Source organism: Lolium rigidum, chromosome 7 (genome assembly GCF_022539505.1).
Source record: "Lolium rigidum isolate FL_2022 chromosome 7, APGP_CSIRO_Lrig_0.1, whole genome shotgun sequence".
Lineage (NCBI taxonomy): Eukaryota > Viridiplantae > Streptophyta > Magnoliopsida > Poales > Poaceae > Lolium > Lolium rigidum.
Window position 1 is genome coordinate 90,618,862 of NC_061514.1, and position 21,029 is coordinate 90,639,890.

General features: G+C 46.9%; 2 protein-coding genes across 2 annotated transcripts; one reads left to right on the forward strand and one right to left on the reverse strand.

Moving 5' to 3' along the window:
• Positions 1-2,793: 2,793 nt before the first annotated feature.
• Positions 2,794-6,120, forward strand: LOC124675427 (rop guanine nucleotide exchange factor 3-like). The gene is made up of 6 exons (XM_047211502.1): positions 2,794-3,112; positions 3,199-3,315; positions 3,415-3,644; positions 3,734-4,024; positions 5,252-5,584; positions 5,673-6,120. The coding sequence occupies exons 1-6, from the start codon at positions 2,794-2,796 to the stop codon at positions 5,787-5,789; spliced, it is 1,407 nt and encodes a 468-aa protein (XP_047067458.1). The 3' UTR covers positions 5,790-6,120.
• A 67-nt stretch (positions 6,121-6,187) lies between these two features.
• LOC124675426 lies at positions 6,188-10,973 on the reverse strand. Its single transcript, XM_047211501.1, has 7 exons — positions 10,891-10,973; positions 9,905-10,098; positions 9,749-9,801; positions 7,756-9,202; positions 7,564-7,658; positions 7,208-7,457; positions 6,188-7,112 (listed from the first exon to the last, which is right to left on the reverse strand). Exons 2-7 carry the CDS (start codon positions 10,053-10,055, stop codon positions 6,538-6,540), a joined length of 2,571 nt encoding a protein of 856 aa, XP_047067457.1. The 5' UTR covers positions 10,056-10,098; positions 10,891-10,973; the 3' UTR covers positions 6,188-6,537.
• Positions 10,974-21,029: the final 10,056 nt, after the last annotated feature.

Below are 21,029 nucleotides of genomic sequence, written 5' to 3' on the forward strand. Positions count from 1 at the left end.
CTTATCTAGCTCATGGAATATATGCTAGCTGAGTAACAATAGTGAAGACGACCTGTGATTCTCTAGCAGAGAAGGAGAAGAGGTTTGCCAAACAGCAAGAGGCATGCATGAAGGATGTTGAGCTTATTTGGTTTGCTCAAAGCTCGGTGGGCTATTGTTCGTCACCCTGCTAGAACATGGAACCTTCAGACCATGTGGGGGTGACCTGTTGTGTGATCACACACAACATAATCGTTGAGCAAGAGCGCGATGATAGTCGACATGACCAAGTATGGTAATTTCAGGGCAAGTTTGTTGAGCCGCACCTTGGGGCTTCAACGTCCGAGGAGTTTCTCCATATGCATGTTGAGTTTCGTGATACTCAGATTCAAGATCATCTTGAGGCAGATCTGATCGAGCATTAGTGGGCACAAGCAGGCCATGGACAGAAAGAGGAGTAGTGATCCCATCCTATTTTTATCTATTTAATTGTGAACTATGTTTCGGTATTTTCTGAACAACATTGCATTTTGAACTATGTTGTTTTTCTGGATGTAATAAAGGAACAAAACTATTTATATTTATTTGATTGCAACTTTATTATTTCCTATACATGTGAGGTGAATGTGTTTAAAATGCGCCGGGCCGCTTAGTTACCCTACCGAAACGAATAAAGGTGGCTAGATGGCCATTTTAATATCGTCGCAGCCCTACCTAAACAGACATAAATAGTGTTCAAAATACGTCGGTCCGCTAGAGATGCTGCTGATGAGGATGCTTAGCTGCTAATTAGTGTGTCATGCCGTTAAGCAGGTGGGCACATGATCATATGCCGGCAGAGCTCTGCCTGCCACTCCCGGCGTGTCAGGGGTAGAGCACAGTGACAGTCCTAGATTAGATTACTGGCGGGCAGTGCAGTAAGTTTTTCCCACATTTCAAAGAAAATTTCCCGCGGCAAGGCAGGCAGGCAGGACGCATCGTCGGCGGCGGCAGGACAGGGGGAATCGCACGCTTTCCCTCGTGGGCGTCATCGTGGGGCCTCATGATGGAGGACGCCACCTATTTCTGCTCATTCCTTGTTCCCACTGCCACTTCCCCCGCATGTTCCTTCTACACCGCCGCTCTGTCCGACCCGACCACCATCGCTATCCCTTCACATTCCCTTCCCGGGTACAAGCACTTCGCTCGCACCTCCCGCCATTATACCTGTAAGTGGCCACGCTCGTGGCGGCCCACCAAGTGCCGCTTGCGGCCGCCCAACCTAAACGGAAAGGCCACGCTCGTTCGTTTAGTACCGTCATCGTTAGCGGCCGGCCGCCTGCCCGCTTATCCCGAACGAACTGCTCCATAAAAGACCGTAACTACTCCGAACGCTACGATTGCGCGCGTGAGGCGTGACCGCCAGTTGGACGCTCTTTGCACCCGTACCGTACAGAATCGACCTCTCATCGATCAGCAATCGCTCTTTGCACCCGTACCGTACAGAACAACAAAAATGACAGATTAAAAATGACAGATTGATGCCCTTGTATGGATTTTTTTATGAGAATAAAAAAAGTAGACAAGAGATAATGTAAACTGAGCATAAATTTTTTTAAGAGGTTAACTTTAACACCACAGAATGCACAGTTTAAGTGACAATTGTCATAAGCTAACAAATAAGAAAATATTGCAAAATATGTATAAGTAGTTCAAAACAACACTTCACAAGTCATAACCAATGATACGGAGCTTAGTTAAGCAGCAGTACGTGCATCACTCGAATATCAGTGCATCAGTAAGTACCAAGTTTAGTAAATCCCTGGTCTCCAAGTACACTAGGAAATTCAGAATATTATACTATGAATATTACAGATCCTGATACACTAGGATGATCTTGATTCACTCTCTTTTGCTTGGACCATGAGATCTGCTTGCATTTTCTTCATCTCTGGCAACCTTACCTGCTGAAACATAAGTACAAAAATATGAGAGTCAGGCAGGTATAAAATCTCCTATTCAGGGGATGGTGATGCAATGATTTCTTATAAAGTAACTGAATAAGAATGATGCTATATTACACAGTCATGGAGGAATCTCAAGTGGGCATCAGGTATCTCAAGCAAAACATCAAGAAGGTTAAAAATCACCAAGGTCTGCTACCAGAATTTTCTTCTACAGCGAGACTGGGGTTATTCACACTGGACATAATGAAGAAAACTAATGTCTTTCGTCAGACACGGATTTGCAACGTTTACTGCAGTAGCATATGGTGGATTGAAAATACAGTACTCGCAGTTGCTATTAACAGAGGATCAAGGTCAAGATGAAAATTGGAATCCAGTTCTTACCTTTTTCCGTCTAATCTTCTGCCGAATCTGGCAAACGTCCTTCTCCTTCTTCCGAACTGGAGTGCTTCCCTTCTCCTCCTCACAGACATGGACGGGCTCGAGCGGTTCCGCAAAGATCTTGCCGGACACCGGCTGCTAAACGCAGGGGTGGAGGCGCCCGGATAAGAGGAGTTGAGGGGAGGAGCGGAGGGATGGAGCGGCGGCGGTAGAGCTGTTCCTTCGGGGAAGAGGAGTTGAGGCGGAGAGCGGTCGGATGGGGCGGCGCCCGCCTCCGAATCCATGGATGGGGACAGGAGCGGCGCGGCGGCGGTAGCGGAGAACCGTGAATAGCCGCCAGGATTTTTCTTTTCTTACCGGGTGTCCATTTACCAGGTTGAGTGGGCTTGGGCTGGCGGCACCGTGGGCCGCCGTTTCCATTTACAGATATACCCGCCATCGATCACGAACGCACGCGCCGGCCAGAGTTGCAATACTACATGCGGGAATGGACACGCCGTCGTCGACGTGGGAGGAAGGCTCGCAGTCCGACTACGCCGACCTCGACGACGACAATGGCATGGAGCTGCAGCGGATCCGGGTGGGACTCCCTCGACACCGCCGCGAGGAAGACGAAGACGACGACGCCGACTCCGACGTGTCCTCCGAGTGCAGCGGCGAGCCGGGGAGCCCCTACGGGTCGCCGTACCCGCGGTGGCCGGTCTGCAAGCTAGCGCCGCGGATGCCGCAACCGCCGCTGCTGCAGAGGCTCGGCACGGCGCCAAGGCTCGCCGGCGGCATGGGCGACCGGAAAGCCGGTTACAGCGGTACGTACGTGACGCCTCTGCTGCTTTCAGGTTCTTGCTCTCTTTGCGTAGATGTCTCTCACCGTAGATGCCGAATGTACTCGCAGAGCTGCAGCTGATGAGGGAGAGGTTCTCGAAGCTCCTGCTCGGGGAGGACATGTCCGGCGGCGGCAAGGGGGTCTCCAGCGCCGCTGCCATCTCCAATGCGATCACCAACCTCTACGGTACGCGCGCCCGCACGCACACGTTTTCTTGCTCGAAACACCAAAATCTGTAGCAGAGGACTCTGACACCAATAACCTGTTGCTTCCTCTGCTCTGCAGCGACCGTCTTCGGGAGCTGCCACCGGCTGGAGCCGCTGCCGGTGGAGAAGAGGTCCATGTGGCGGCGGGAGATGGACTGCCTGCTCTCGGTGTGCGACTACATCCTCGAGTTCTTCCCGTCCAAGGAGATCCTGCCCGACGGCACCGCCCGCGAGGTGATGGCCACCCGGCCGAGATCCGACATCTACGTCAACCTCCCCGCCCTCGAGAAGCTAGACGACATGCTGCTCGTGAGATCCCAGTTCCTTGGCACTTTCCAACAACGGATGGGTGGGTTCCAAGAATTGCTATTCATGCGAACATGATGGTGTTTGTGCAGGAGATCCTGGACGGGTTCCAGAAGACTGAATTCTGGTACCTCAACGACAAGGCGCACAAGGACAGCAGCGACGACTCGGCGCCCTGCCGTCCGGCGAGCCACCGCGGCGAGGAGAGGTGGTGGCTGCCCGTGCCGTGCGTCACCAAGCTCGGCCTCACGGAGTCGGCCCGGAGGGACCTGCGGAAGAAGCACGACTGCGCCAACCAGATCCACAAGGCCGCCATGGCCATCAACAATGCCATTCTCGCAGAGATCAAGATTCCCGAGTCGTACACGCAGACACTTCCCAAGGTAATTAGAGCCTATACGGGGCAGCGAAATACGGGGCCTGTTAGACATGCTCTAAGAGCATGTCTAGTAGAGCCCCTAAACCCTCAAACCTCTATAGCAGTTTTACAGGTTGGAAATAGCCATTTTTGTGCATTTTTACAGGTTGAAAAACAGGGGTAAAGAATAGAACCCCTAAACCCCTAAAGAATGCAGTTTGAGGGTTCTAGTCTTTGGCTCAACCCCAACCCCTAAAACTGTCATATGCCATATCACAGATTTCATCACATATCATCATTTCACATATCACAAATATCATCACATTTCACATAAAACAATAAGCATTGTAGTTATTTATTACAACATCAAATAGTACATTCGCGCACATAAAACAATAATCATTCAAATTGTTACAACAATGTTGGACCATACAACAATAATTGTTCGAATCAAATAGAACAAAGGTAAATCATGCGGCACGGCGCTGCCCATCCAAATGCCACTGGTGCTCGACTAGATCATCACGGAGACGACCATGAGTGGCAGGCGGAGGAGGCCGGGGCGCGGCGGGGCCGGGCGGAGGAGGCCGGGGCGCGGCGGGGCCGGCGGGAGGAGGGCGGGGCGGGGCGGGCGGGAGGAGGCGGGCGGGGAGGAGGGCGGGGCGGAGGCGGGCGCGGCGGAGGCGGGGCCGAGCGGAGGAGGCCGGGCGGGAGGAGGGCGGGGCGGAGGCGGGCCGCGGCGGAGGCGGGGCGGAGGCGGGCGGAGGAGGCGGGCGCGGCGGAGGAGGCGGGGGCACGGCGGAGGCGGGGCACGGCGGAGGCGGGGCGGAGGCGGGGCGGAGGAGGCCGGGCGCGGCGGGGCTGGAGGGCGGCGGCGGCGGGATCGGGGGAGGAAGAGGGAGGAAGAGGAAACGAGCTGAAAGTTCCCTCCCGCGCGTGTCCGAGACGTTTACAGGTCGGGGACGGGTTGGATTGCCTAACCCTCGTTTCTACAGGCCAAGAAGGGATTCCCAGGTCCGACGCGGGAATTTTTCTGAGTTTACAGTTTTAGGGGCTCTAGTCTTTGCGATTTTTTCGTCAAAAACTGTAAAAAAGCGGTTATTTTTACAGATTTAGGGGTTTAGGGGCTCTACTAGACATGCTCTAACATCGAATCTCTCGCCCTGAAAATTATTTTTCTCGTTCTGGATTGAGTGTGATTCCTCTGAAGAAGCTGTTGGTTTGTTCTGACCTCTGACTTCTGAACGTGCAGTGCGGGCGGGCGAGCGTGGGCGACGCGATCTACCGGCACATGTCGTTCCCGGGCAAGTTCTCGCCGGAGTACCTGCTGGACTGCCTGGAGCTGTCGTCGGAGCACGAGGCCCTGGAGACGGCGGACCGCGTCGAGGCGGCGATGCACGTGTGGCGGCGGAAGGCCAACCACGGCCACTCCAAGTCCCCATGGAGCGCCGTCAAGGACCTGATGGAGTCGGACAAGAACGTGATGCTGGCGAGCAGGGCCGAGGACGTCCTGCTCTGCCTCAAGCAGCGCTTCCCCGGCCTCTCGCAGACCACCCTCGACGCGAGCAAGATACAGTACAACAAGGTACACAAACAACAATGCTGTCTGAAAGCATCGCCATGGATGCACTGAATTGTGAATTTGTGATGTGACTTTGCTTCGCGTGTTGCAGGATGTTGGGCAAGCCATCCTGGAGAGCTACTCTAGGGTGCTGGAGAGCCTGGCGTACACCATAGTAACATGTATAGACGATGTTCTTTTCGCCGACGAGTCTGCGAACAAGATCTGATGATCATTTGTTCATCCTCCCTGGACCAGAATCCAAAATAAGGGTCCATACATCCATCCAACAATATGTACATTATGCCATAACATGTAGTAGTACTAATGGAAGATAGCATGAACACATCCTAGCTAGCTAGCCATGTTTGGGGCTGCATTCAGTCATTCCCATGGTCCCTCGGCCACATTGCATTCTCTGTCATGAGTACAGTATCAGTTGTCACTTGTGAATTTTCTCACATATTTGGCATGGATTGGCATGGATGGGCTTGGACCTCACAAGTTGGCAACTGACATGATTCACCGCAGTATGATCTGTAACATAGAAGTGCATCTCACAAACAAGGAAAAGTATACTGCTCTCAAGAGGGGAAAAAGTTTTAGGACAGTTAAAGGCACAATGTATGCACAGCCAGATTTATTTTTCCTGTTTTCACAATTTTACAGCGAACGGGGATTGAGAAAAGGAGCATAACAAACCAATTCCTGGTGTTTGGACACAGCTACTCGCCTACTCGGCTGCACGAAAAACTGTTATTCACTCCATCCGGAGATGGAATCTAACTCTGTCATGATGAAATGATGACTAACTCTATAATCTGTTGAAATCTATCAATACTGACTTTACCTCTCCTTATAACAGAACACTGCTGAACCTTCATCTTCTTCAGAAAAGAAAACACTGCTAAATCTATAAAATCCTTTTCAGATTTGGTCGGTTGCAGCTTCATGGATGACTACAGAGATCTACAATCTTAAAGCCACAGGTCAAATACCATCTCTTCCAGCAAGTCATCAAGCACACCATCCCACACCTCAATAGCAACATTTTCAGTATCGCATTGAAGGTCCATCCACGGCCCAACTTCCAAATCTTTCATCACCACCTGGTCCAGTGTTTTCGGAAGTTCAGCGTCGACAATCGAATCGATGCACTTAGCCACCTCTTTAATGAGTTCTGTTCCCAGTGGAGCTGGTCTCACATTTTGTTTCAGAAAAGCTACCCAAGGGTCACCACCAAAGAAGTTGTCACTTATCTTGAGAAGAACTTCTTCAACACAATCAAAAAGAAGAACCACATCGTCTGTCAGGCAGTATGACATTCCTATTTCAGCCAGTACAGATGTCTCAAGCACTGAAACATCCATATACCACCTCTCCGAAGTTCCCTTGGCCAGCAATTCTGAAGCTTCTAGCACGGACTTAATGAAGGAAACCCTTTCATACTTATCACAAAGAATAGTTGTTTCCGATCTGTTCTGCAAGGTTGGCGATGAAGGAGTATCAAGTTCTTCGAAAAGAACTTTTGAGCTAGGCATCGACAACTCATCTGCACTCACATAAGTTTTGGTCTATTATTAATCGATTGAAATCCAAAAAAATGCAAAAAACTAAGGGTGATGTTTCTTATTTTCACTTAAGTACCTTGTTTTCGCGTTTTCTGGCTAGGACTAGAACTATTTCCCAAGGAAGAATCCAGAACGGATTGTGGACTAAGTTTCGCCTCTTTGTCATCAAGATTCTCTGGCAAGCAATCAAATGCCAACATGGCTGGCTTGGCTAGTCCAACAACTGCTGATGGACTACGATCGTCTTGTTCCTCAACAGGGTCCTCAAGAGAATGCAGGGTCACTTCTGGTAACGCATTCATGGGATGTGGTTCCTCGGAGGAGAACTTTAGCATAGGGGAAAAGTTATATTCATTGTTAGACAAGAAAATTATGAACTTTCTGGTACAAACAAGTTCAACTTTGTAGAATTTGCTAGAAAGCATGACTTACCTGATTTGACTTTATTTCTTCAAAGCTTTCAGTTGAGTCTTCGACCTCGTTACAGAGTTGTAGGTTTTCCGCTGCACCCTGCATGTTCTTAACATCTGCAAGCAAATGGATGCGAATATTACATAAGCAACAACAAAGAACTGAATATGAAGAGAAGGAGATCTTACACTTCATGGTACGTGAGTAGCATACCTTCATTTATTAGCTCCTGAGAAATAGTGTGCTCCTCCAACACATCTGCCCTGAGTTCGTCCAACTGTTTAGTAGCTGAAGTGCTTGCATCGGTCGATACTGTCTCTTGGTATTCGCTTGGTGGGATCAATTTTGCTGAACTATCATCGTGCTCAATTATTTGTAACCCTGAGTCTGCCGCTTCCTGAGATACAGTAGTACCCTCCTCTGTAGGGAAATGACTGGGAGAAAACGTGTCATAATCCGGATATGAAATTAATCTCCCAATGGATTCTGATTTACGTAAAGTCTGATAAATGTATTCATCTTGATTGTATAGCTTCTCAATTAGATGCTTCCTAGCTTTTTCATAGGAGAAAGAGCCAACACCATGAGTGGCATCATTTCCCATGCCAATTCCACTATCTCCAAACTTTGTTTCCTTGTCATCAATGGATGGTTGCTTAGCTATCTCACAGTCAGAAGAATCTGTACTTTCTGAACTTATCGACATACTTTCGGCAGCCAACTGCTTGGGTGGATCAGCATTCTGAAAAGTACTACTCATGGTGGCAAGCCTTAGCCTCCTTCTAAGCTCTCTAAGAGAGAAATGGTGACCAGATTTGCCACTTTCGACCTGACCTTGCAAATTACTATGATTTGATAGTGGCGAAGAAGTTACACTACTTGAGATCAGACTGCTCTGATTTCTTGCAGGACTTGGCTTCAAGATTACTATTGTGCTATGGCCACGGGAAATATCATTTAACTGTGATGGTTTCCTTATGACTAATTTATCCTCTTTCAAGAAAGAATTATTCTTTCTCTGCCCTTTACATGGCGAAACCTCCGACTGCTCTATATTGTTAGTCACACCTTGCAACTTAGTTACTTCATCAGGTTCTGCCGGTTCTAGCTTGGGACCTCCTAGTGATGTGTAAAGGTTCTGGAGGCATTGTAACAGTCTAGAGCTTGGGTCCCGCAGAAGCATCAGAAACAACTCTCTGTTTGAGCTCAGCAGTTGCAGTGCATCAACCAATTCTTTGGACCTAGCTTCACCACTGTTGGTTATGTATTCAGCATTCGCTGATTGGTGGCTTATTACCGCTTCGGCCACATCTTCTAGTGCTTTCTGAATAATACAGGGGATCTGATTGGGCTTTGCAGCAGCATTGGCATTGTTCTCTTGGTCAATCGAATAAGAAATATTACCAGATTCGGTTGAATCGCTACTGCCTTGACTTTCATTATGACTTCTGTAAATTTCCTTGAGACTTGCAGCCAAGTTTAGGTCAATATCAGATCCTTCAGGAAAATTCATGGACTTTGTATCATTAGAGAATACCCCAAATGTGTTTTTTTGTTGTTGCTTCAAGGGCTGTGTGCCATTGGCCATCTCTTCTTCCATCAGTGCTTTGATACTTGTCCTGCTGGCATATATTGCTTCAACCCCATGGTTTCTGTCATTCTGAGAAAGGCAAATCGATTGTATTCAGAGTTATTTTCAAAATGTTAGAAATACTTCTGACCATGTTAAACTTTAAAATATCGTAGCAATATTTTGTATGCATCTTTTTGAAAATAATAACTTCGGCATTGCCCAGTGTGTTACATATTTGAAAGGTTGCGGCGGTTCAAAGTTACCATATTTAGCGCTATTTTATTGGTTAGAAGGAGCAATTAAAGCATTGCGGCAGTAGAGATCTACAAACCGAACTTCAAAACGTACAGTTTAACAAGTATTGGTTGACATCATACAAAAAAATGTTTATACAAACAGCATTGTGCATACAATTATACCAGTATGCAAGTGTAGAAGAAGCAGCATATGAATCCAAGCTATCTAATAAGCAGTTGCAGGTTAAATTTAGTAACTGAACTGATCTTTTTCCTTCGTTCGAGTATTTAAGTTTTATCCTTCCTTTTTCACATCTATTCATTAAAGCAACACTGTGAACTTTATCCTTTACATGTGAAAAACAGACAAAATAGTTTTTGGTGAATTCAAACTTACATCTGTAGCCATAATTCGGTGGAAGTCTTCAGAACCTTTTAGGCCCCTTATAGCTGCACAAAAACACAAAGTTTACTTTTAACAATTTCATTGACCGGATAATACATTAAATCTTACAGGTATAGTGCAGATAAGGAATGTCACTGAGTTCCTCACCTGAATATGTATCGATCCGTCGGCTTCCATCTGAAAGATATTTCTGACCACGACGGAAGTCGAACATGCGGATCAGCCCTGACATGCAACCAACCTGAACCTTCTCGGTCCGCTGTTTGTAACTCTTCTTTGCCATGTTGGGGGACAACATGGCCAAACAGTGTTATGTTCCAAGGACTCTTCAGAAAGTTAACCTGAATGCAGAAAGCACATATGTAAGAATAAAGTTGTGTGAATAATATAATGGTAGCAAAAGCTTCCCTTTTTCTTTACTCTTCCAAGTCCCAACAACTCAGATTTTCATACTCGTTTTCTATATGTCTATCTTCCAACTAGTTAATGGTGGCAGAACTAACTCCATAAACAATACAACACATCAACACACCAAAGCAATTGAATGAGAAATAAAACAAAGACACAAGAGACAAAGACGACGTCGTTTCGAAAAGAGGCAAAGACCACATTGGACACGCCGGATGCAAATGTCGGCTTCTACATTGCTTACAAGTTGCATTCTTTTGTGTTCAATATTACATTCTTTAGTAAGTTTAACCATGACGAACAAAGTATTTGGGATATCGAAAAGGCAAATATACCAAATATTTAGTAAAATTAATTGTAATTGGAGAGACAGAAGTTTTCCGGAGTATCGATAAGGTAAATAAGCTGAATAGATCAACTGAAATTGGAGAGGCAGAAGTTTTTCAGGGTATCGAAAAGGCAAATTGGTGAATTCTGAAGATTTCAACTCATTTGCCCCCGTTTCTTGATAACGAAAGGAACAATTATCATGTTGGATTAAGAATCTCCCAACCTATGCTACCAGACGACCAAAGTTGCTCGTTCTATAAAATAATGCTAAAATTTATGATAAAAAAACACAGCACCGACGGAAGAACTTCACCAACTTAAACTTCGTTCCGTATTGTAGCAAGTTAATCAAACAACTAGCCAGATAAATAAAACATCAGAATCGGTTAGTTTACCTGTTTACCGAAGAGTATTGATCAGAGAATCCACCTTCTGAAGTTGGAAAACGACCTTCTGAATCCTCTGAATTGCCTTGTTTGCCCCTCTTGAGACTTGGCACCGATATTCAGAGATACCTCAAAATCCAACCTCTGGGCCTTTGAGCAACGAAGAAACGAACTGAAGACGGGCAGAGACAGATGCGAATGATCTTCTGATAGCCCCTCAAAAGGAAACCCTTCTTGCAATTGCCGTGTGCTTCCTCTGTTCCCACGAGATTCCCCCAGAGAGTTGGAATTCACGTGCACAATCGGTAAACTTGGAGCGCCGGAAGGAATAACTTCAGAAGGATCTAACACGCGAAAGAAAGATGCGAGAGCAGAGCAGACATGCAGACCACACACCTTGGAGTTTCAGTCCTTCCGCCTCCAGCGATTCAGAATCTCACAATTCACAGGAAAGACAGACCAGAGTTCCCGAACAATCGCACTCCGATCCTCTGTTTCTTCACAGAGAACCCTCGAAACACGCCGACACCAGACCAGGACCAAGATCGAGTTCTCCGCCCTCCAAAGATGGAAACAACTACCAAATGTGGATGGACCCGGATATTCACAGCCAACACAACTTCCCCTTTCCCACCCAAATGAAAATCTGGTTGCCTTTTCTGATGATCCGCTCTTCCTCCCTGTCCTTCAAGAAACTGGACCATCCGCCGTGGAGACGCATGCACCGCTCCACCTTAGAAATCGGCAGGCTTCCTGGGACGTGGAACACCTTGCGCTCAGCGGCTGCGCTGCTCCTTGCATATCTCTGTCATGCCACCACTCTCTCTTCTGTCTCCCTCTCTCTGTCTGTGTCTCTGTCTCTTCTCTCTTCTCTCTTCTCTCTCTATCTCTCGCTTCGTGTGCTGCTGATGATGATGGAGGGGGAGGTATGATTTGGAGGGTGATTTGTACTTTGAGTGTAGCGGATTAAAAGAGGGGGATTTGGATTTGATATATGTCTCTGTTTTGGTGTGCCCCTCTTTTTCTACGTCATAGCTGCTCGATCAAATCAAGAGAGAAGAATAAAAGCTTTACATGTACACCCTTGAACATGTTACTATTAACTAATTCCTGACTCAAATCTAGATTAGGAATAAACATGATGAGATAAAATATGAGTTAGCTAAAAACATATTATTATTACTATTATTAATAGTATTATTATTATTCCTCTATGTTTCTATAATGATAAGTTAACATCCGCGAAAATTTGATGTTGAACCTTTTACAAGATTTTTTTTATTGAGAAATGAAAGCATAATGTATTAACACGGTTTCTAAATGTGGTGGCTCATTGCCCTACCAAAAAAACGAGCTAACGATAAATACAAATAGGCGTGCAACCTTTTGATTGCTCATCTTCAGTTTGTCATGCCAATGTGTTTGTCGCGAGGTGGTGCCGTGTGCGCCTTTTGGTTGCTTTGCATGTACTGGTTGAGTTTTACAGACAATCAAGTGTTGGAGTCGTTTAGTGGTGCTTTGATGATCGCTTGGCTTCATGCAAATATGATTGTCATCACGTTATTTCATGTGATCTTCGTTTCATTGCATTTGCACAGGTTACTTTGCTAACAACTGAGTGACGAGATTGCCAAGAGCCAACATGCTAATCAAGGGTAACCTCATATGCTCCACTTGGTAGGTTGGGATCTTTGTTTGTGATCTAGCCACGCGGTGAGGATGTGTCGTGTGGGTAGTGCACTCATGTTTTTTGAATTCGTGCTGACCAACCTACGACTGCTCACATTTTCTTTTCTTATCTTCGCATTAGATTTCAAGTGTTATTCGTGGGTTTGGGTGCCTCTTTTGGAAACTTGCCATACTTTACCATTTGTTTTTTGGTAGAGCTTCCCTCAATGTTGACATCTCGTGAGTTATTTTTCATAAATTTCAGAAACACAAGAAATCAACAGAAGAGATAAGAAAATGGTGCAAGGATGACAAATTGTGTGTGCAAAGTGTTGGTTATGCATGATATCCAGGTTATGTTTCTTTTGGATGAATCAAGTATGATTTGGCGTGTTCACGATTGACCCCTTTCCTTCGACAACTGAATAGCACAGTTGCTCGTTTAAACTCAACACGTAGTGGGTAGCCGGAAAGGGAGGATAGAAGGCTTAAAGTTTCACACATGTACACCCCTCGATATGCTAAAATTAACTAATTCTTATATTTGGTCTAGATTGAAAAATAGTATATATGAAATATTGGAACATTAGCTAGTTAAAAAACATGTTATTACTAGTATTCCTCATTATGTTTCTAACAATAAGCTAATTTTTCTGATTAAGAAATAAAAGCAGAATTAATTAACACACTTTCTGAATGTTGCAGCTCAATGCCCTACCAAAATGTTCAAACGATAAATACTAATAGGTGTGTAAAATGGAAGATATAGGGCACTTTACAACCACTAGATTGCTCATCTTAAATATCCTTGCGCAATCATGATAATGTGGTTGTCGTCAGGTGATGTCGTGTGCATCTTTTGTTGCTTTGCATGTACTTTGGGTTGGGCTTCACCGGCAAACGAGTATTGAAGATGGCCATCGACAAGGAAAGGGTGTATTCATGTTCTTTGTATGTGTTAGGCTTAGTTCTTTAAGTAATGTCGTTTTGTCCAGTGCATAACTAGGTTGGTTCGTGTGGTGGTGCTCTGATGATGGTTGGGTTTCGTGCAAATGTGATTGTCGTCTTGTGATTTCGTGCGGTCTTTGTTTCATGTCGTTTTGCATTAACACGTGTTACATTGCCAACAACTAAGTGAGGAGGTTGTTGAGGGTAATCTCATATGCGCCACTTGTTAGGTTGGCCTTTGATCATTGATTCACGTCGTTGTGATCTAGCTGTAAGGTAAAAATGTGTCATGTGGTAGTGCACTGATGTTGGTCGAGTTAGGGTCGAGTTGGTGCTAACAAGCCTACGGTTGCCCGTATTTTGTTCTCTTATCTTCATATGAGTAGTATACACCATGTGTTGCTAGTGGGTTTTGGTGTCTCTTTTAGAAATTATCAATATTTTACCACTTGTTATTCGCTCCTCGACCTTCTAAACATCCGTTGAGTTATTTTGAATCCAGTTTCCATGAACACAAGAAATAAACAGAAATGGTGGGAATTTGTATAAGCATGAAAAATTGCTTGTGTAAAGTATTGGTTATGCATGCTCTCATGGTTATGGTTTCTTTTGGGTGCGTCAAGTATGACTCGGCACGTTTACGACCAACCCCTCTCCTCCGAGAACTGAGTAGCGCGGAGTCTCAACCACATCACTTCCTTTTCTACATAAAAAAAATGACCACTAAATAAGGCCCCGTGACACAATCTCTTTTGTGTTTTCTTGCGTCAATCTAACTCTTAGCACAAAACTTTATAACTTTCTATATGCGACATTGAATTCAACTATTAAACTATAGCCTAAATTCCTGAATAATGGAAACATTCACTATCCCATTTAAGTGGGAAGTGACCTCAACTTGCAAATAACACTTACTTGCAAATAACACTTCTACGGGAAAGAATTGAGCCTAGCTCACTTGTTTAGTGAACTAGATGTAAACCTAACCACTCAGGTTCAAATCTTCACGGACGCAGATTTAGATTCTTATTATTTCAAAAAAAAAAAACAGATCGATGTAGGAGCTTCCCCTACCGCATTCCTTTTGAAACAAAACACTTCTACGGGACAAAGCATCAATAAAAAAGTTGGATGCTCATTACCTTTTGCAATATATCAAATGCAACTCAGCTTCAAAGAACAATGTCGATTTTTCTCTCACATTGTATCGTGATCAACATATTTGTATCATATGAGTATGTATGACTATATTAATGCAATTAACTGATATATGTTTTTAAAATAGATATGGATCATTTAAATGCGGGGTACTTCATAATATTAGAGCTGTGATTTTTAGCAAATCGTCCCAAGCAATCAAGTACAAATACTTATCTATCGGACAAGACATATCTGGAGTACAAAAAAGTAAAAAAAAAAAAAACTGATCCTGTCGGTCTAAAGATTGACGAAATCATCACAGGTGCCTCGCTATCGACGGAAACGTTGTCTCCCACTGAAAAAATATTCTCTCTGTGTCCTTTATACCACTACTTCTTAACCATCCAACCACATGTTTGTTGTTTACAACAAAATAAATGATGATTCTTACATTGCTCACTATACACACTTGCCACAGCTGTCTCAGTTTATGAAAAATTCGCATACCGTATTACTTAGCACAATAGTTAGTTTATGACCAAATCTCTCAGATTTTTATTGCAACTAACATCTCTCTGACTTCTCAGTATACAAGGTTATCTTGGGGCGGTTTTTTTTTTTGCCGGGATATTGGTTTCTTTGCAAAGTAAGCTGATTACGGCTCTTTTGAATCCGTATACTGTAGGCGTGTATCACCGCAGGGACACTGAAAATGTCCAGATTTTTAATTTTAGGTGAATGGAAACAATCTGAAGGTTGCATCCACAATTTTCGTCAGGGCACAACAGCAGCAACTGTCATCGTCCAATTCTTAATTTCCAAGATGTGACAAACGACCTAGAATAAGATTCGCCAGGAATTAGTTGTGTTAGGATGAAATAGCAAATAAACGACGACCCTAAACTATTCGTCCCGTGTATCACCCGTTTCTTTTCCTCCTTTTCCATTTGAAAGATTATATGAGCATGTTGTGCATTTCGTGGACCTGTGACCTCTCCAACTAGGCAACCACGCACCCCAGACAGTTTCTCTACGTTGGTCTTCGTACCTGGGGAAACAGTACGTGGGCACGTATTATACACGTATACAGAGAGACCTGGTTTGGATAATCACTATACCATCTGTATTAACCATGGAAAGTCAGGAGGCGTACGTGCAGGCGTGGAGAGCGACGCGGGCTCAGCCTGTCTGACGGCGGTCGATCGGATGTACTGTAGAAGAAGCGTTGGCGGAGGAGTCATTGTCGTGCGTGTCGGCCATCAGTGGCGAGAGAACGAGCAACGACCATGTATGATGTATGTGTATACGTTGGACAGCCCGTATTCTGTTCCGGCGACATCTCAACCTATTCCTATCCGCTGCTCCATCGAATTGCCCTTTTCCCTCCCAGTTTTCAATCAAATAAACAAACGTACGTGGTCAGCGACGCGTCATGCACCATACACACGCTGTGTCTGTGTTTTTTTTTTTTTGAAACAACCATATATATTCATTGGATAATCCTTTTAGAGAGATTATACATATAGTCACGACACGAGACAAATATACATGTCAAGCAACTTTGCACAAGGAACTCCACAAGAAGTAAAATTACAATTTTACTCTTAGGAAAACCTGTGCCTCGCCGAAACATCGTCCATCGTCCTTCGCCGCCACCATGGTAGCACCGAAAAAAGAGGCGAATAGCCGCCGTACCTAGATCTGGGAGAGCACCATCGCATTCAAGGCACTACGGGAACCCGCCGAGGGGCCGACGGCCGGCGGCCGTCGGCATAGCCTGCCTCGCCGTCGGCCCACGCCTGTGCCGACGGCCACCGTCGGCACCTTGCCGTCGGCACAAGGTGGCCTCGGCACAGCCTCGCCTCGCCGTCGGCACACGTCCGGCCGTCGGCACAGTAGGTAGCCCGACGGTGGGACGTTGCCGTCGGCACAGTTGCCGTCGGCCCCTTCGTCGTGGGCCCCACGACGCCCAAACGGCCGTTAGCCCAGCCCATCTTCTGTGCCGACGGCCAGGCCGTCGGCCCAGCCTCGTCGCTCAGACAACCAGAGCATGCCACGCGTCCCCCGTTCAGCTTCTGTGCCGACGGCCAAGCCGTCGGCCCAGCCTCGTCACTCAGACAACCAGAGCCTGCCACGCGTCCCCCGTTCAGCTTCTGTGCCGACGGCCAAGCCGTCGGCCCAGCCTCGTCAGCCCCAGCCGCGTCGCAGCAGCGCCGCCCAGCTGCTGGCCGCCTACCTTCCTGTGCCGACGGCATAGCCGTCGGCACAGCTCCTGCCATTTGGCACGGCTAGGGGGCTGTGCCGTCGGCACAGACTTTACCATTTGGTTTTTCCGCGCTTTTCCTGGTCCAGCACAGCAAGCACAGCAAATAATCATCACAAATGGCAGTAATATACATTGAAATGCATCACAAATGTAGCACAGCACATAATCATCATCGTCATCATATCAAATGTAGCAACAACATCATCGTGATACAAATATGTAGCATGTAGCACACACGATCATCATACATCGTCGACACATGGCACACATGATCGACGCACACCCGCTAGACACCTAGCTAAGGGGGAACTAAGATCAGGGGGTCCAACCAAGTTCCTGACTTGTAAATTCAGGCGTCCGGCCTTTGTCAAGGTAGACCGAAGTAGAACCATGGCCTGAACCATCGCCAGCAGGAGAAAAACCTGAAGCACCGGGAGAATGGCGGCCGGGGTGCATCGGTGTGCCCTCGCGCGACGAACCAGGAGAGGGTCGGTTCCGTGAACTTCCCGTGCCCTACATGTTTGACAAGAGTTAGCATCTTAGACATGCGAAAGGAAAGCGGTGAAAGCAGCTTAGACAATGGTTAGGCACGGGACTTACCGGAGTCCGTGCGTAGTATGTGGCCGCGAAAGCTTCCTCGATGGGCACACCGGAGTCGGCCCCGGCCTAGGCGGCTCCTCGGCCGGAAGTGCGATCCTCTCTCCGGTCAAGAAGAACGTCCTGAGCGCCCGCAAGATAGTTTAGATGTCAAGCGCCGCGGATATAAAAAAGGGGAGGTGGGACTTGTCATGTCTTCGAACCATAAAAGATTGGAACTTACACGACTCGTCGCCTCCCGGTACTCTTCCCAAGCCGCTCTCTTGAGGTCCCACTCTGCTACAACCGTCAAATACTTCTCATAAGCGGCCGCGTAGGCGGCCTCAAAGTGAGCCTACAATTTCCAAGAAAAGGAGTCATGTCAATTTAGCCATTCGAGGGATGAATGTTGGAAAGAAGATGGAAATGAGAAAACTTACATCCGTACGACGGTGTCGAGGAGGCGCGACCGGTGGGTCGCCGGTGGTGAGGGTAGACCTGATCTGCGTGAGGGTCCTCTCGCGGCTTGATCACCCCACTAAGAAGCTTCGTGCGGCCATGCTCCGCGCCGCTCCCCGCCACCATAATCGCCGTCAAGTCGGTCTCCTGCTCAATAGGATCATCCACCTCCGGATGAAGACCCTTGAACACCGAGCGGTACTTCTCCAACTCCTCTTCGGCATAGCCGAAGTACTCGGGCAGCGAGGGCTGAGGCTGGCTCGGATCGGGCTGCTTCGGCTTCATCTTACGCCACCCTCCCACCTCGGTGAGAGGCTCCCCGAGTTCCGCCTCCTCGCACAGCAAGATAAATGTTATGTGTATCAAGTAGTAATATGAGGGGAAATAAATGCAAGTTGTTCCATGTATATATGTACCTTGTGCTTCCCGTAGCGCTCGGTCTTGCGGCTTCCCGCACCTGTGTGTTCCTCCGGTGCCCGGTTTGCCTTGTTGCGCGCGCTCTTGGCGTTGAAGTCGGCGTCTTCGCCAATCCACCTCGCTACCAAGGCCTCAAATGCGTCTTCCTTATTCTCGCACCATAGGGGCATAACCCGAAAAACCATAACTCATTTGAAGAACACATAATGCAATCCCAACTATGCGGCAACATAGAGTCTCATTGAATATTTACTTACCTTGAAGTAATCTTCCTTTGTCAGTCGAGGATCCTCCCCGATATTGTCGGCTTTCTTGACCCTCGTGCCCTCGCTCAGCCTTGAAGTGCCCAATGCGGGTATGCTTCGATTGTACCACTCGTTGCCTTGTCAACCTCCGACAAGCCCTAGTCGATACCGCCTTCCCTTGCTCAACCATCTCATCAGGCACCTTATAATGGGTCTGCAATCATGCATAAGAATAATTGTGAGAGAGACATGAGTTAGCATAGTGTGGTCATCAACTATGAAGTAAACTCGAGAAGCATGCTTTACCCAAAACTTGGTGTACACGGCGTCAGCAGCTGTCCCAAAGCCCGGGCAAGGAGCTGCCTCATAGTCCGCCCAAGTCTCGGCTAGCTTCTTCTCGCCGCCGGGGATCGGAGTGTAAAAGCCCGGCCAGTACTGCCTAATAAGAGCTCCAATCATGCTCGACGGCTGGCGAACCCCCTTGTCATATGCCCAATTGCTGCACAATAATCAAAACATTAGTATGCCAATCAGTTATGCACAATAATGAAAACATTAGTACATAGCAAAATGAATCTAAATGTTCAAAATTAAACTTACTCTTTTTCGTTCGGGATGATGAGGGCTTTCGCATCCCGGCTAGTAGGCTCCCTCCTCTCATCGGGGACTTGCGCTTCACCACGAATGCGCAACTTCTTCGGCGCCATCTCCCTCTCCGCCTCCTCGTCCCGCCCCTCCACCTCCATCTCCACCTCCATCTCCACCTCCATCTCCCCTCGGTAGATCGTGTGTGAGCGGACCGGGAAGCCACGTCGCCGTGAAGCAGAGGGTATGTCACCAAGGAAAGGTCCACCTCCACCTCGTCCTCGTCCTCCACCTCCACCTCGTCCTCGTCCTCCACCTCCGCCTCCGCCTCGTCCTCCACCTCGTCCTCCACCTCCACCTCGTCCTCCACCTCCACCACGTCCTCCACCTCCACCTACACCTCCACCTCCACCTCCACCCGTGTCATCGTCCGCGTAACGCGAGCTGGCACGCGTTGGTCTTCCACTTCTAGTGGTCCCGGTGAACTTACTGTTGGCTCATACTCTTCAAAATGGAGTTCATGGATTGCTTGCTTCCGCTCATATTGATCAATCACCTGCATTGACAAAGAGTAAACAAGTAAGCATTCATGCCTTAATAAAATGTAGACACTAAGCAAAAAATAGATACTAAGCATAAGAAGCATATTGAAAAATAGATACTAAGCATAAGAAGCATATTGAAAATAGATACTAAGCATAAGAAGCATATTGAAAAATAGATACTAAGCATAAGAAGCATATTGAAAAATAAATACTAAGTATAAGAAGCATATGGAAAAATAGATACTAAGCATAAAGGCATAAAGGACCCTCACCTCGAATCATCACTATCATAATGAGGCATTGGGTTCTCATAACGAGGCATTGGGTTCTCATTTTCACTATCACTATCAGTATCATGTGAGTAATGAGGTTGGGTGGGAATGTCCGGTGGAGTCTCATCATTGAACCCATTGCCCTCATGTAACTTGGTGAGCATTTGTATGTCCTTTAGGTCCACCTTCGTTTCACCATGAAAATGTGCCTCGTTCTCGAGGTCCTCAAGACCAATTTCTATTTCGAAATCCCCAAAGTTCTCTTGCTCTTGATAAAAAATTCCCTCGTATGTTACAGGGTCAATGTTGTTGTAATCCTCGTTGGAGGGCATGGGTAGCTTACCATGTGGTGATACCTTGAACACGACTTCCCAGCCTTTGAGGTACTCCTTTTGACATGGGTAGGGCAAATAATAAACTTGCTTGGCTTGGTGAGCCACAACAAAGACATCGGCTCCGCTATAGCGAGGTTGAAGGCCTAACTTCCACTAACCCAATGGAAGGAGTGCTTCTCTGTCCAACTTGTGGGTCGAACCAGTGGCATTTGAACACAACGAGATTGAGTTGTATGTTTGTCCTATTGAATGTCAGCTCGTATACATTCTCTAACCTTCCGTAGTATTCTATGTCATCGGATCCTTTGGTGAAGACCCCAGTATTTGGCCTTGCTTCCCATCCTAGGGCCCACGCACGTGCCAAATATGGCCTCGTTCCGACAAACTATGTGGTGAAACGGGCCGTTTCCTACTCATTTCCCCTAAAAGCCATAGAACTCCGGACGAGATAGCCCTCGTTCGTGAAGGGTTCTCCAAGATAATTGCCGTATCCCAGTTCCGTCTTTTGCGGTGGTTACTAGGACACATAAAATGACGCCACGCGGCTCCGCTCGATTTTTTGGCTCCGTTTGCTTTGCCAACCTGCGCAAAATGGGGCCGCCGGGACATGCGGTATGGCCGCATGCCGGCGCGCGGTTGCACTCCGTCCGCCAACGCGCGAAACGGAAAACATTTAGCACATAAAATGACGC